Source organism: Dermochelys coriacea, chromosome 10 (assembly GCF_009764565.3).
Source record: "Dermochelys coriacea isolate rDerCor1 chromosome 10, rDerCor1.pri.v4, whole genome shotgun sequence".
NCBI lineage: Eukaryota > Metazoa > Chordata > Testudines > Dermochelyidae > Dermochelys > Dermochelys coriacea.
This window is the reverse complement of record NC_050077.1, coordinates 8,481,269-8,498,284: the sequence shown is the minus strand read 5'-3', so window position 1 is coordinate 8,498,284 and position 17,016 is coordinate 8,481,269. Positions and strand designations below refer to the sequence as shown.

At 45.7% G+C, this 17,016-nt stretch overlaps 1 protein-coding gene and 1 long non-coding RNA gene across 8 annotated transcripts in view; one reads left to right on the top strand and one right to left on the bottom strand.

The window, feature by feature from the left end:
* DHRS7B (dehydrogenase/reductase 7B) overlaps positions 1 to 14,186 on the bottom strand; it is a 35,822-nt gene extending 21,636 nt beyond the window's left edge. The window contains exon 1 of one of the 6 annotated variants that reach the window (XM_038420767.2): positions 13,724 to 14,186. In XM_038420767.2, coding sequence (XP_038276695.1) covers positions 13,724 to 13,824 — 101 coding nt within the window. In that variant the 5' untranslated portion in view covers positions 13,825 to 14,186. The other 5 variants (XM_038420771.2, XM_038420769.2, XM_038420778.2 and 2 more) reach the window with 5 other exon arrangements.
* LOC122456073 lies at positions 28 to 16,333 on the top strand. Of its 2 annotated transcripts, none has more exons than XR_006274716.1 (3): positions 28 to 617; positions 14,408 to 14,586; positions 15,136 to 16,333. It is a non-coding gene; the product is annotated as an uncharacterized LOC122456073 (long non-coding RNA). The 2 variants fall into 2 exon arrangements; XR_006274717.1 differs by lacking the exon at positions 28 to 617 and adding an exon at positions 6,691 to 6,835.
* The last annotated feature ends 683 nt before the right edge of the window (positions 16,334 to 17,016 follow it).

The following is a 17,016-nucleotide window of genomic DNA, read 5'->3' as shown; positions in this document are numbered from 1 at the left end:
AAACAAAAACAAACCCCTCCTTCCTCTCCATCCTGGAGATGTCCCAGCATCTTAAGTGCTTGACCCAGGGCTGTTTATATTTCATATCAATCTCTTTATTGAGCCAATCACTTTGGAGAGGAATTTAAATCACAAAGACTTTAAAAAACTGCGATAGAAACATCACCTATTAAACTGTTATAATGATCTCATGAAAAGTGAACAGCAATTTTTAGCTGGTAACAAACTCAGAACTTCCATGTGACCACATGAGAGTTCTCTGCAAATGACAGACTGAGGCTCAAAGACTAATTCAGAATTTGATAAGAAAAACATATAGGTGTAATGTGAAGTGATTAAATCTATGTTGTAGCAAGGGGGCTTGGCCTCCCAAGCCTGCCCCTTGGTGGGCAAAGCCAGGACACTCTCGCCCACCCTGCCGGAAGCAGAGGGGCAGGACAAGAAGAATAAAAGGCAGGCCCTGCAGCTCAGTTGGGCTGGAGCTGCTGGAGGAGACAGATGCCTCCTGCTGAAGACTGGACCCAATGGAGACCTTACAGCAACGAGGACCCAGAGAAGCTGCCAGAGCTGCGATTAGCAGTGTACCTCAGGGATTGAAGGAGAACCCCAAACAACAGGTATACCATGAGGAGAGCACAGGAAGTAGCCCAGGGATACCAGATGATAGTCCGTTTAAGTTGTTGCCTGAATGCAGGTCACTGTTTGAGTTGGATCCCCACTGACCCAGTGGTGGAAACCTCTACCACTGTTAGGACCCTGGACTGGGACCTGGTGCAGTAGGGTGGGCCTGGGTCCCCCTATGCCCTGCTGCCAACCCCACTCCTGGGGTGGCACCCTCCCCACCTTAGGCCAACAGACTAGTATTTGTCTGGTGTCTGCCAGAGCCAGGATGTCAGATTGTTTGGTGCTGAGGGCCTGAGCCCCTTGACTCTCTGGAGCTTGGCCCTGCCTAGAGGGCAAGGGCCTTAGGACTGATGTACATTACGGGGGGAGGGGGAGAGAGCAATCTAAGTTACGCAACTTCAGCTACATGAATAACGTAGCTGAAGTCGACATACTTAGATTTACTGACTGCGGTGTGTTGACAGGAGACTCTCTCCCGTCGACTGCTCTTGCGCTTCTCGTTGGGGTGGAGTACCGGAGTCGATGATAGAGTGATCAGCAATTGATTTATCGCATCTATACTAGACATGATAAATTGACCCCCCCCCCACCGGATTGATTGCTGCTGGTCAATCCGTCCGGTAGTATAGACAAGCCCTTAGAAACTGCTATTTTCCCAGTAACCCTTGCCTTGCTAGGGACCTGAGAGCGAGGGGGCGTGGGCTCCCTCTGAGACTGACAGGGAGCGATGGCCATGCACTCCTACACATGTAAACAATTAAGTTACCTAAAAACAGTAGTTTACACTTACATAACACCATTTATTCCGAAGGACTCTAAGAACTGAAAATAATGGGAACATCAGTCATCACTAAAACCATTCCACAGAACTCACCAACATGACACAGAAATTGAAAACTTCTGTATCCAACCGAAAAGGCAGAGGGAATTTAGGGAGAAAGAATGCAATAACCCAAGTTGGAATTTGGCCAGGATGTCATGGTTAACTCTCTTACTCTTACAAAAAGTGCCATGGACACTCTAAGAGCCACAAGTAGTCAGGATCTTGGGTTTGAATTTTGTTGTACATAGTGGAACACAATGGAAAGCAATAAATCAGTGGTTTGGGGCTTTTTGTTTTTAAATGGACATCGTTGTATTAGTTTTAGTTTGAGGCTTGAGTTTTTGCACCTTTATTTCTACAAGCTGCTCATCTTGTAGACATTACTACAAACCATATCTTAAGTCAAACAAACACCTGCATTTCAATAGAATATTTCACTGTGTTGTGTATGATTTGACATGTGGTCATTATACACTACGGTGATCTCCTTGTGAGACAGGAAAAAAAATGAATGTTTTCAGCACTTGACGTGACTGCCAGATTGGGAGTTTAGGACAGATCATTCTCAATCTCAGCAATTTTTTTTTAAGCCCCCTTCACTTGATCATTCAACTTTATTTCTAAATCCCCCTTTCTAAGCCCTCTGCTGAGGTGCTTGGGGTACTGCACAAGCTAAAACACCGACAAATACAGAAAAAAAAAAAGATTCAAAAGCCAAGAAGAATATCTTGCTAAAAATTATTCTGTCAGACCAAACACCATCTGAAACATTTTGGGGAAATTAACCTATCTCCAATTTCACCCTCCTCCCCTGTTTTCGTTACGTTATAATTAGTGAATATAACAGGAGTGAAAGGTACTAGCTTGAGAGCCCTGCAGTTATCTTTATTCACAGACTCAGGGCTAGTCTACACTGGCAGCGCTTTAACATAGCTTGTGTAGTCGCAACACAGCGCTGGGAGAGAGGCTTCCAGCACTCTAAAAAGACCACCTCCCTGAGGGGCGTAGCTCCCAGCACTAGTGCACTGTGTGCACTGGTGCTTTACAGCGCTGAAACTTTCTGTGCTCAGGGGAGTGTTTTTTCAAGAAAGTTGCAGCACTGTAAAGTGCCAATGTAGACAAGCCCTAAGATACAGTATGCACAACAGTGAGGCAATTTCCTTCCCTCCTCACACACTGTCTTACCAGTCTTCCTGACCTCTATGGACTACATCCATGGGTAGTTCAGTTTGTACAACTCATTCTGTTCATAGCCTCTTTGCTGACTCTACCAACAAAGGTACCAACTATGATTTTTCTAATGTTGACAGGTATCCACTAGGACCTACACAAAGACCAGGCCTACACTAGAAAAGGTTTTCCAGTATAGCTTTACTGGTAAACCATACTATTGTAGACACAGCTTTCACTGTCAAAAGAGTGCTTTTACTGCAAATCTTAGTTTATTCCCCAAATTAAATAAACTATACCAGCAAAAGCATTGTTGTGTTGGCATAACTGCCTTTACATTAAGAATTTTGCCAGCATACAAATGTCAAAAAACCCCAAATGCAAATAGCCACCCTCCCCAAACTAATATTTCTATACTGGCAAAAGTTTCTCATGTAGACCTGATTGAGATGCAGCTCTATTTCATATAGGCCATTGAACAGCCATCAGACAACAATGACTTTTGGTCACTACTACTGTCTTGGGATGGATTTGAATGTGTAACCTAGAGGTCAAAATGTTCCTTATCCCATTACCCAAGACTATAAGTTATTAACAGCTGTCTGTTCATAGTAATTTGACTTTGTACCCTCCTGTAGCTAAAAAACTGGTTACCACACACATATTCTTCATATCATAGATTGCAGTTACATCTCAGAATTACAGGTTTCAGAGTAGCAGCCGCGTTAGTCTGTATTCACAAAAAGAACAGGAGTACTTGTGGCACCTTAGAGACTAACGAATTTATTAGAGCATAAGCTTTCAATATCTTACTATATGTTCCATTCCATGCATCCAGTGAAGTGGGCTGTAGCCCATGAAAGCTCATGCTGTAATAAATTTGTTTATCTCAGAATTAAGTTTTTCAAATTTTACACTTAGTTACAGAACTAGCCCCCTTAATTGACATAACTAAATTTAACTCGGTAAAGAAAAGGCAACAAAACTGGAGAGATCCACCTCCATTCTCCAGTGGTGCCTCTGCAACTCACGAGTCTTCATGCCCAGTCTCCCTTTCAGGTTCCAGACAACAGACTTTACCAGTCCCTTAACCTACTTTTCTTTATGCCCCTTTTCTCTAATCTCTCTGTACCATGATAATCTGACAGCAGAAGTTGTTCTACATCAGATCTGCTAATGTCAAGCAGACCAGGGTTCCTCGCGGGAGAGCCACATGATGTTTGCCAGATCCAGAAGCTGCTTTTGCAGCACAGTTGTAGGCGCCTCTCATTTCTAGGGCTACTTCCCCTGGAATTTCTCCGTTCCCTGCCCCTTCTGGCGATCTCTCAGTTCCTATTACCAACAAGCGTGCAGGGAAGAGAAGTAACACCTAGGCGTTACACCCGCAGGGCTTGGCTGCAGGGAGAAGCTACTGCGAAAAACCAAGCAAACAAATACACAAAAACTCGGGTTTGACTGTAAAGAACCATCTATTCCACAATAGCGACTCCGGGCTGTTCCCCAGGGCGGACCAACCCAAAGTTGCAAGGAGGACCACAGCTGGTAGCTCCCTGGAGAAGATCGCGTCTCCCTCTGCCCAACGTCCTAGGGGTCGCAAGGCTGCAGCTGCAGCGTCGTGAACCTCGGCAGGAGCCTTTTACGAGCCCCCCGCCCCGAGATGGGGCTGCTGGAGGGAGACAGACGCATACAGGTAACGGGAACCAGCGCATGAGCAAGGACCCCGCCCCGTTGCTAGTCCCCAACTCCCCGCCTCGCACGAGGAGTCTCAGCCGGGCTCGCTCCGCCCCAGAGCCCGCGGGGCTGGGTCCCCAGCCGCTCTCCAGAGCCAGGCCCCCACACGGGGGGGGGGGGCGCCTCGCCCCAGGCTGCGCTTCGCTCCGTAGCCTTGGCGCAGCCCGCTCCCCGCACGGAGCCCTACCTGACCTCGAGACCGGGGCCAGCCCCGCGACGCCCCCCACTTCCTACCCTACCTGGCTATCCCCGTCACCATGGCCACACCAGGAAGTGGCCGGCCTTCGTCGGCCGACCAATGAACGCGCTCCCCGCCCCCTCGCGTCACCAGGAGCGAGGCGGTTCCTTCGCTGGGGGTGAGGCGGATGTTGCCTGCTTCGGCCCGGAGCGGATGATTGAAGGAGCGGACCAGCGGGTCCCACTGCACTTACTGTCCGGCCGGGAAACATTGGCTCCTCCATGGGGTTCCGCTAGGCAGAGGGCGACACCCTCCCCCGCCCCGTGTGCGGGAAAAGCCGGGCCCCTTGCCTCGCTGGCGTCCCAAAGCTCGGCGGCTGCCCGTACGTGACCTAGGCCCAGGGCGGGGCCTGTGTCAGTGCTACAAGGCGGGAGGCTGGAAAACCGCCGGGAAACGTGTTCTGGGATTTCCAGGGCAGCCCCTGGGGTTCCCTCCCAGCGCTGCGAGCTGCGGTGTGCAGCCTCCGCCTAGCCCGCCCGGCCTGCGCTTCCTCCTCCTCCTCCTGCTGCTGCTGCTGCCGCCCCTCTGCGGCAGGGGCTGCCCCCCGGCGCGAGGCGTGGAAAGCGACAGAGCCAGCAATGGAGCCCTGGCTCCAGAAAGAGTGTGGTGCCGCCCCTAATGGAGGGAGGGAAATAATGGGGCACGTGGGGAGAAAGACAGCAGTGACTTCAGAGGAGGAGTAGGCCTTGTGTCTGCCCGTCCCCCTAAATCACACTCAGACGAGAGGGTAGCAGGACATCGGCCTTGCTCGCCCAGCCCCAAAAGGGTAGCCCAGGTAGGGGAAGTCAGTATCTATTGAAGGAGAGGTGTGGTAATGGGGGCATTGTGCTGGGGCCCGGTAGGGAGGCTGTGGCTGCTGTAGGTTTAAATAAGCGTCTAAACGGATCCCCATTTGTGGGCTCCTGGCACTTATTAGGTAGGTCAGGTTTCAGAGTAGCAGCCGTGTTAGTCTGTATTCGCAAAAAGAAAAGGAGTACTTGTGGCACCTTAGAGACTAACAAATTTATTAGAGCATAAGCTTTCGTGAGCTACAGCTCACTTCATCGAAATGCATCTGATGAAGTGAGCTGTAGCTCACGAAAGCTTATGCTCTAATGAATTTGTTAGTCTCTCAGGTGCCACAAGTACTCCTTTTCTTATTAGGTATGTGTTATTATGGAGGATTCACCACTGGAGGCGGAGCAGAATCTCATGTTGAATGGAGATAGTATCACGGTGCTAGATATGGAGTAGAGAACATCAGTGGATATTCGAACCAGTGGTGTTGGAACAGTTTTTATAGCAGGGGGTACTGCAAGTCACTAAACTAAACTGTAAACTCTGTATATGACGGAAATCTCTTCAAGCCAAGGGTGCAGCAGCACCCCTAGTTCCAGCACCCATCTGTAAAGTGAGATTTTAAGAGCAGCCTGCAGTCTGTCAGTTCTGAGGCCCCAATAACTAGAATGACAAGTGTTAAGAGGACATAAAGGAAAGACAAGTTAAAAGCAATATACATGGTTTCATATGTTTGTGCCACTGCATTTATTTTGTTTTAACAGCCAAATAACAACATTATTGCTTATCTGAAGCCATGGGGTAGGTTTTCAGAGTTATAAGGCAATTTCTGAGGTTTTTTTATGTGATTAACTGAACAGGAGTTAACACACTGTTACATAAACTGATTCCCACTTTTTTAATCATGTGCCTTAGGCTAATGCCAAGGTGTGACAAAACGATCCCTGAGCAGAATTTTGAAAAACAGATGAACCGGAAATGACAAAATGACATGTAGGCCTCAAAAATGGCCCCAAATGTCCCACATTATATAAAGATGATTTTTAATACAGGGCACCTAATAGACAGATTTCACTCAGACTACTACATCCCAGAGACAAACTTCAGGAGCACCATCTGATCCTGAGGCATCTTAAACCAGCTTTCAACACCTTCTCTTTTGACGTAAAGAGAGCAGCTGGGTTGAATAAGAGATCTATCCCAGTTGATATTTAAAGAATCTTGTTTGAACCCCATACTTCATCTTTGCATAGAAAAGAAACTCCCAAAGATTGCTAGATTTGTGGGTTTCAGAAGAGGTACCATACTTTGTTTTCTACTACAGACAATTTTTACCTAAACTACAGGACTAGGTGTTTGTACCTTGGAGAGTCTTCTGTATTCACTTAGTAGTCTTATCAACTCATAATCCAGACTCTGGAGCACTAGCATTTCAACCTGTTCTTGACGGGATGGGGCCTGCAAACACAAAGGTGGATTTTCAGCTTTGTCTACATTAATTAAATCTCCCTGCTCAGGCAATAAACTTCAGGGTATTGGTAATGGGATATGGAGCCCAGCAGTTTGACTCCAGGCTAGGTCTTTAATGTTTGCCCAGTGTCCTATGTGAAATGAATTTGAGAGTCTCAGTACGACTCTGAAGGGACACTAATGTCCCTATTACTATTGGAACTCCTTGCAGCTCCTCAGACTGAATGGGCTGAGTATTGTGAATAGCCCTTGCACCACAGAAATGTGGACTCTCTCAGGGTTAAGGTCCATGGGTTGATCATTGTGTGAGAAGCTTGTCCTGCTACTGCCCATGATGTACATGTTCTGTGGATTAACAGAAGCTTCCAGTCTCCAAGACTGCCAAGCCATAACTTTTCACTAGCACTACATTTAGTGCTATCTTCAAAAATTCATTTCAGTTTTGTAGACTGAGATGCACAGGCAGAGCTGTTTGAGGAAGACCGGGACCCATATAAAGGTGTGCTGCTGCAGAGAACAGACCTGCTTTGGAGCTGCTGTGCAGTGCCTCAGAGCTGGAATAGCAAGGAGGGGTGGTTGCGAGTCAGGGTTGAGATATTTTGACAGAGCTGTGTGAGGAAGCCCGAGGCGGGAATAACAACAGGTTTGCAAATTAGGATTGAGATGCACTGGCAGAGATGGAGGGAGGGGAACTCTTTCACAGCACTTTGTTGGGCTGGGCCTGCCTCTCTTCATTTACCCAGCCATATCATTAGTTCTTCTCTGTCAACAGCATCAAATGTGGCTCCGATTTTAAAATGAACTTTTAAATTACTAAATACTTCAGAGTATTTTCCTCTCAAACAGCCATATCCTATTTCTGGTCCTCAGAGATTAAGCTACCCCATGAATTTCTGGTCTCTCCTAGTTAAAGCCAGAAAAGCTTGTTTGCAGATGGTTTCCAGAGGCATAGCAGCGCCATCCATATGCCAAGTCAGCTAATCCCAAATGTGTATTCCCATAGATAACAGCAAGTGGTAGACTAGCTCTCCACCAGTGCTCTTTGAAGGACAGTTTATGTTCTGATTATTTTGTATTGTTCGTCTCTTCAGATATGGGAGATACACTGATAACATGGATTAATTTCAATTAGGGATTGTCCATAAGAGAACAAAATTCTGGAGAGAAAGGGAATGGGACTGAGGTTGATCCATTTCACTATAAAAATTTTTGTGACTGATGTACTTCTTTGGGGAAAGGATAGAAAAGAATAGCATACTATTCTATATGTAATCCCCCAAATGACAACTTCTTAAGTCAAAACAACTCAAGTTATTTCGTGGCAACGCCACTGGAAGCAATGGTCATTACAGACTCCTAGATCTCAGAGATGGCAAAGGTCACCTTTGATCCATCTTTTCCACCCATAACCCAGTTCCATTCTCACAGGCCACTGAGAGCTGATTACTTCTAACCTCCATGGTAACCTGCATAACATCTGCCACCCTATTTCACTTAGCTGGAAAAAGCCAAAGTCACCACTGCATCACCACCTATCTGCCTTTCAGATGCTTGGCAAAGTCAGATTGAAACTCAACAACGCCCCAGGGGCACTTTTCCAAAATGAATAGACCTGATGGGGGCTTTGCCAGTAGCAATCCAGGGAATAAAGGCTACATTTTAGATTGTGTTTGCAGTTAGAGATGGAAACTCAGCAAAATGAAACAGAAGGCCGTGGATTTCAGCAGCCTCAGGATTCCCTCGAGTGTTAAACATTAAACCTATTGGGTTAAATTAATCCCTGGAGTAATACCACTGATAGCATCAAATTAATCTCTGGTGTTTGCAATCTCTTGTAACCGAGGCTTCTCTTTTGGAGAACACACATGGCAATTTGGCAAGAATTAGTATACTCTTTAAAAATTTCTGCAGGAATGCTTATTACCATCTATTCTGTCTTCCAAGCCTCTCTTTCAAACCTTGTTGTTCCAGAACTGTGAAGAGCTGGAAGCCTTCTAATATTTCAGTGCCTCTCTGAGGAGCATTCTGCCAGTTCTATTCCTCCCCCTTACAGAAGGTTTTTTTGAAAACCAAAAGAGCAACCTCGTCTCTTTTTTAGTAAGGAGCTAGTTATAAGTGGTTCTAGCAATGTCTAATTCATTTTGTAAGCATCATTAAGCTGGATACACAATCTTTTAATCTGATTCTCTAGGGCCACAGTTTTGTGCTCTAGTTCTTCCAGTCTCTTGTTTGTCATTTTTCTCTTAGCAGGAGCCTAAAATGTGGCTGCTCCCTTAAGAAATGTTTTGGCCGCCTCCTTTAAGAGCATGAGATTGTCCCTATAAGACAGCTGTTCTCAAACTGCGGGTTGGGACCACAAAGTGGGTCCCACCCCCGTTTTAATGGGGTTGCCAGAGCTGGCTTAGACTTGCTGGGGCCTGGGGCTAAAACTGAAACCCAAGGGCTTCAGCCCTGGCCAGTGGGGTTCAGATTACAGGCCCTCTGCCTGGGACTGAAGCCCTTTGACTTTGGCCCCCCCACCTCAGGGGTGGGGCTCGGGCAGACTCAGGCTTCGGTTCCCCCTCCTGGGGACTTAGTAATTTTTTTTGTACCAGAGGGGGGTTGGTGCAATGAAGTTTGAGAACCTCTGTGTCAAGGTTCCTTCCCCACTCTGAACTCTAGGGTACAAATGTGGGGACCTGCATGAAAACCCCCTAAGCTTATTTTTACCAGCTTAGGTTAAAACTTCCCCAAGGTACAAACTATTTTACCTTTTGCCTTTGGACTTTATTGCGGCCACCACCAAGCATCTAACAGGGAAAGAACCCACTTGGAAACATCTTTCCCCCCCAAAATCCTCCCAAACCCTAAACCCCCTTTCCTGAGGAAGGCTTGATAAAAGTTCTCACCAATTTGCATAGGTGAACACAGACCCAAACCCTTAGATCTTAAGAACAATGAAAAAGCAATCGGGTTCTTAAAAGAAGAATTTTAATTGAAGAAAAAGTAAAAGAATCACCTCTGTAAAATCAGGATGGTAAATACCTTACACGGTAATCAGATTCAAAACATAAAGAATCCCTCCAGGGAAAACCTTAAGTTACAAAAAGACACAAAAACAAGAATATACATTCCATTCAGCATTGCTTATTTTATCAGCCATTTAAATAAAACAGAATCTAATGCATATCTAGCTAGATTACTTACTAAGTTCTAAGACTCCATTCCTTTTCTGTTCCTGGCAAAAGCATCACACAGACAGAGAGAATCTTTGTTTCTCCCCCCCAGCTTTAAAAGTATCTTGTCTCCTCATTGGTCATTTTGGTTAGGTGCCAGTGAAGTTATCCTAGCTTCTTAACCCTTTACAGGTGAAAGGGTTTTTCCTCTGGCCAGGAGGGATTTAAAGGTGTTTACCCTTCCCTTTATATTTATGACACCCTGCTAAGTGATAAAGTCTTTGCAGAGATCCCTCACAGGTTAGCAAAGTCTTTCTCAGGGTAAGGGTCCTTTAATAAGCCTGGACTGAAAGTTCCAGTTTTCACAGTGTCTTAGGCTAGAAAATGTAAATGTTCAAAGGGCTGGAGCTTGATTAGAGCTTTTCTTATCACAGCTTCTGCTGTAAAACTGAGCTCTCTCCTCCCCTCCACCTGAGAGAGAGACCAAGGGCTGGGGAATGGAATGAAAAGAATTCTGATCATGGATACTGCAGAACTGTGTGCACCTAGACTCATAGTCCCACAATAGCCCAGTGAAGTATTATTTTCCCCATTGCACAGATCAAAAAATGAAGACATGGAAAAGTTGAGGCCCACGTTTTCAGAGGTGCCCACTCATTCTGGGTATTTTAATGTCTGAATGTCAGCTTGAGGCAGATTTGTAGAGGTGCTGAGCACGTACTGCTGCCATTGACTTCAATGTGCCATACGTACACAAAACACATCACATAACTTTCTGTTGCATCCCCCCTTTCTCTTTGTGTTATGTCTAATTTAGGGCTTATCTACAAAAGGAAAAAAGCCAGCAGTAACTGGTGCACACTAGCCAGTGCAAACTAACTATTCTGCACTAACTCCCTGTGTCGACACTCATACTGCACACTAAGAGTGCCTTTTGTGCGCATTAGCTTAATACACTTCAAAAGTGTGCTAAACTAAACCTCCTGAAGACACTCTTAGGGCATGGCTACACTTGCAGATGTAGAGCGCTTTGAGTTAAACCAGCCTTCGTAGAGTGCAGTAGGGAAAGCGCTGTAGCGTGCCAACACTGACAGCTTCAAGCACACTGGCGTGACCACATTTGCGGCACTTGCAGCAGCATTGGGCGCGGTGCATTATGGGCAGCTATCCCAGAATGCAAGTGACTGCAACATGCTTTTCAAATGGGGGTAGGGTGGAGTGTGACAGGGAGTGTGGTGTGTGTATGTGGGGTGAGAGAGAGTGGGTTTTGGGGGGGCCGAGAGCATGTCAGTATGCTATCTTGTAAGTTCAAACAGCAGCAGACCCCCCTTCCTCCCCCCTGCCCCCTTCTCTCTTTCTCACACACAGCATTCCACACTAATGGTTGCTCGGAGCAGATAAGCAGCCGGCTGTCAGAAACAGAGCTTTCAAAGGGCATATCCGCATTCCTACACTGATTCAAAAACAATGATCAGAGAGGCCACTTGATTTAAGGGGATTATGGGACGTTTCCAGAGGCTGATCAGAGCGCAGTAATGCAACACCTCATCCACACTGGCGCTGCGGCGCTTCAACAGGGGCGCAGCAAACGTTATTCCACTCGGTGAGCCGGGAGTCAGAGCACTCTACATGCCTTGCCAGAGTGGACGGGTAGTGAGCTAGTGCGCCCGGGGCTCCTTTATTGCGCTGTAACTTGCAAGTGTAGCCAAGCCCTTAGTGCACTGTAAGAGTGTCCAGATGGGGAGTTAGTGCAGAATAGCTAGCTCACTTTAAATTCACACCTTAGTGCACAGTAAACTAACTTCCCCATGTAGACAAGACATTAGATTGTGAAAATTTCCTGGAGGAAGGAGCATGCTGGAAAAGCATCAAGCATACCTATGAAACTGTATAAATACTAATACCCTCCCTCTCCCCCCCACCCCCAGGCTATTAAGGGATTAAGATTCATTCACAATTGACAAAACGGAGGAAGAATGATCTGTGATTCAGATATAGCAGTCAGGGTCCCTGGTTCTGTTCTCAAATATGCCTCATACTTCCTGTGTGATCCTGGGCAAGTTGTTTAACCTTTCTCTTCCTTAGTTTCATGAAATAAAATGGCAATGCTTCTCTTCCTGAGGTTATGGGTCTATTACAGGAGTGAGTTTCCGTGTCCTGCGATGTGCAGGAAGTCAGACTTGATGATCACAATGGTCCCTTCTGGCCTTAAAGTCTATCAGCCTTCCTGGGGTGTTTAATTGATTATTGTTTTTAAGGTGCTTTGAGATCCTCTGATGGAAGGTGCTAGCGACAGGCAAAGCTTTGTGACTGTATTAAGAGTTCTTTTATGACTGCTTTTTATTGTTTGTATTATTGCCCGGGTTCTTGTCCATCGCTGTGGTGCCTACTGTGGTATATTTTTATTGGCCAACCTATCGTGTAAGTCATCTGAGAGGCATTGTAGAAAGCCAAATTCCATTCATTACGTGTGTAAGCAGCCGCACCAAGGACAGGGTTAAACTGCAGCGTTCTTCTTTTCCACTAGATGGTGCTTTTGATCAAAGATTTGACTAGCTGCAACTCTTTTCCTGCACAGAATTTCCTAATTTTCCTTTCTCTCTCGTGCAGTCTCCATTCTTCCTCCTCTCCCTTCTCTGTTCTAACACTATGGGGGGACGCTTATTGATGCTGGATGGCGGACAGTCACAATCTGCTGCTACAGTAATCTAGCAGCCATCCACCAGCCAGCCTGCCTGCCTTGTGGGCTCTGGTTTTTGAATCATGGATCAATGGTGCTTGGCGGTGGTGGAGAATTGAATTCTTTCCATGTTTTCTATTCCCGCAAGGAAATGGCTTCAAAGAGCAAATCCCCTCCCCCTTCCCTGCTGGTGAAGGGCATTTAGGGAAGTTACAAAAAAATCCAGCTCTGATGGAGCCACTCATTTAATAACCCATTGCACTTCCCTCTCTTGAGCAGGAAATTGTTTTTAAAAGGGGAAGGGGGGCTGGGGGGGGGAGCCCAGGGCTTTTCTATCCATCTTTGTATTCATGAGTCGGATACCTACTCAAGGTCACTGGTGCTGCATGCCTCGCTGTTCGGAGCAGCCAGGCACGCTCCTCTTCCCTGAATGAGCATTGATTTTAATAATGCTTCCTCCGGGTGAGGGTTTGTAATGGGCTTGAGTTTGCCACTTAGCACCAGGGGCACTGTTGTGTAAAGAATGCCACAGAAGAACCCTTCTCGTTTATACCAGCAACTGGGACTGAATGCAGTCCTGGATGGCTATTTCCCACCCCAGAATCTGTCACTAGATTGTACTGTACAAGGCACAGCAAGGCCTGTGCTTTTATAGCCTCATTGTGAGCAATGATTTGTCTGTAAATCTAGACAGCACTTTACTGGGTAAATACATCCCCTGCCCTCTACATCAGTACAGGTGCAATGTTCCCAGTAGAAAACCATCCTGCAGCAAAAAGAAAAGGAGTACCCGTGGCACCTTAGAGACTAACAAATTTATTAGAGCATAAGCTTTTGTGAGCTACAGCTCACTTCATCGGATGCATTTGGTGGAAAAATTTGTTAGTCTCTAAGGTGCCACGGGTCCTCCTTTTCTTTTTGCGAATACAGACTAACACGGCTGCTTCTCTGAAACCCATCCTGCAGCAGCCCGTGTGAAGCTGCCCGGAGGTTTTCCCTCTCTGACACGTACAGCTGTGACGTTGCTTGCATGCTGACCTGCTCACGCCACCTACCTTGTGTCTGCAGTTTGGGATCTCATGCCAGGCTGGCGGGTCCACTTCGCAAACCTGCCCCTGAGGCTCGTGTGGCAGCAAGGTGGCATCTGCTTCTGCATCTATCACCTTGATAGCCGAGTGCGTCCCGAATGTTAATGAATTTATCCGCGTAGCTCCCTGTGACACAATGATCAGCCATGCTGATGCCCATGTCTGCAACTTGCCGCTAGGACAGCCATGTCAGATACACACTGATGTACCCACACCACTGATGGGCGTTGAGAGACACCATGCGCACATGCAGGGTGTTATGCTTATGATGATGATATTGCACTTACACTGAGGCTGCTCCAAACTACAGCGGGGATGTTGTAGAACTACCCAGGGGATTGGGGAGCTGCAAATGGGTTTCTTCTGACTTCCCCGCCCCCCCCCCCACCCAGGCTTCACCCCCAACATTAATGGAGTGCTGCTGAGGACTAAGCCTTGCGTCTGCATCATATGATGGCTCTTTGAAAGAGCAGCTCAGAACTACAATGCCCAAATTCAAGAGATAGATTTTGGGGGACAGTGAATTTCCCTGTCTTGGTTGGGGTTCAGAGATCAAACCATGCTGCTAAACCAGCCTAGCAAAAGTTAACTTTAATCTCTGGCTCAGAAAGATTTGTTTCAAAGTATGATTTTAATGTTTGTCCTCTGTAGAATTTACCAGATTGTGCGCAATCACATGGCTCAAAGCAACATACCTGTGTGGGGGAAGAGATTGAGTAGCTTTCACATTTCAATCTGACTCTCTCCGCCATCCCTTCCCCACGTCTCTGTGTCATGGAGCCAGCTGCTCCGAGAATAGTTCAGGACTGAAATGTCACAGTTTGAAACTGGTGAGTCACTTACTTTTTTCTAAAAAAATGAATAAATAAAAAAAAATCTTGCGGTGTGTATCCTGAAGGGTACAGCAAGACTTAAAAAAGTGGAGTCAAGGGGCTTTTAATAAACCTGGCTTGGTGTATGTGTCGATGCTGCTGTTTACATGAGGATCTTAAAGCACTTCACAGACTTTAATTATCTCGTCAATAGGCTCGTCTCAATCAGATCCAAGTGTCTTAGCCAAAAGGACTGGATTGTAGCTGTCTGACAATGCACGCACAGTAACTCTCATAATTAAGTCTCCCTGCACTGCTGTGTGGTTCGTAATTACTGTGAAACCTGCCTAAAAGGACTAGTCAAGGGACCAACAACAATCATTTCCTTTTACTGAGTTCATGTGAAGATACCTGAAGCCAAGTTTGTAAAAAAGGGGGTGCCAAATAGGCTGGTCTCTTGTATGGGTTGCACTGAATTATGAGTGTTAAAGTAATATATTAATGGTATATATTAGTGTGTATTAATACTACTCTTGTGCTAATTTGGTGTTGTTCTCTTTTCAAAAGGATCCTTAAGATGTTTATCTTCCACCAAAGGATGACACTTTGGGCCAATAGCAGCGATGGATTTTGTGGTGTGAATAATTGTCCCTCAGGATCCCCTTCTGGCAACTCATCTCATGTGAGATCCACCAAACTGTTGTCACATGGTGCTCACTTTCAGTCACAACCAATAGCAAGGCAAATCTCCCAGCTACTTCCAGGGGTGTTTTGCATGTATAAGGGCTGAGGGATTTAGTGCAGTATCTAGCTATCTGCTCTGGAATAGTAAGCTAGTACTAGATAGTTGAGTAAGATGTTGTTTTTTTAAAAGTGTACATTAAAGTTCAGATTCCATACAGCATCATAACCAGGGCTCCTCATGTTTCACAGCCACTGATTGTGCCATGCAATTCATCCTTTACTGTAGAATTTTGCTCCAGAATCTTTTTTTTTTTAAATCTAGCCCTCATGGTTGGGAAGATAACCTTGAAACGTGAATGGACTTGAACCAGTGCAGTATCACATGTCAGATTCTGCAGACAGCCTGAAATAATATCTGGCCAGGTACTATTCAGTATTTTCATTCATGACTTGGATCATGTAGCAGAGAGTATTCTTATGAAATTTGTGGATGACAGCAAGCTAGGAGGTTTGCAAGCACATTGGGGGACAGGATTAGAATTCAAAATGACCTTGACAAATTGGAGAATTGGTCTGAATTTAACAAGGTGGAATTCGATAAAGGTAAGTGCAAAGTACTTCACTTAGGAAGGAAAATTCAAATGCACAACTACAAAATGGGGAATAACTTGCTAGGTACTAGTACTGATGAAAAAGATCTGGGGTTATAGTGGATCACGAATTGAATATGAATCAAAAATCTGATGTAGTTGCGAAAATGGCTACTATCATTCTGGGGTGTATTAACAGGAGTGTCATAGGTAAGACGTGTGGTAATTGTCCCTCTCTACCTGGCGCTGATGAGGCCTCAGCTGGGGTACTGTGTCCAATTCTGGGTTCCAGGCTTTAGGAAAGATGTGGAGAGAGCCCAGAGGAGAGCAACAAAAATGATAATTATGTTCTTATGATAAAAACTTTAGAAACCTTGACATTGAGAAGAGGGAGGGAGGACTGAGAGAAGATCTGATAACAATATGTTAAGGGCTGTTGTAAAGAGGGCTGTGGTCAATTGTTCTCCATGTCCACTGAAGATAGGACAAGAAGTAATTGGCTTAATCTGCAGCAAGGGAGATTTAGGTGAGATGTTAGAAAAAACTAACATCTCACCTAAATTTAACATCTAACCTAAGTAAGGGTAGTTAAACTCTGAAATAGGCTTCAAAGGCAGGTTGTGGAATCCCCATCATTGGAGGTTTTTAAGAACAGGTTGGATAAACACTGGTCAGGGATGGTCTAGGTTTACTTGTTCCTGCCTCAGTTCACTGGGCTGGACTTGATAACTTCTCAAAGAACCTGCCAACCCTACATTTCCATGGTTATGTGAATATCTCTGAGCGGTATGAACTGCCCCATTTATTTCAATGGGTCATTGACTCTGAAAATTAAGGATGACAGTTAAAGTGCTAACATTAAAATTTTTACTGCCAAGCCTTGTAACAGAGGAATCTAGCTAACATGCTTATTCCCAGATTCCTAACTGCCTCCCAAATCTCTAATCCTCTCCAGATGCCAAAAGCCTGGACTGTCCTCTAACCAACTCCCAAAACATCTATCTGCCCCAACAACTCCTAAAATGCCATTAGGTATTGCCAGTGCAAAAAGCTGTGGAAACTGAAAATGTGGGGACAGCCTAGAATAAATACAATGTAATATCAAACTAAATAACACAGGGGCAGCTGTACTGATTCTATTACTCATTTAAATACTGAATTAAATAAAAGCTTC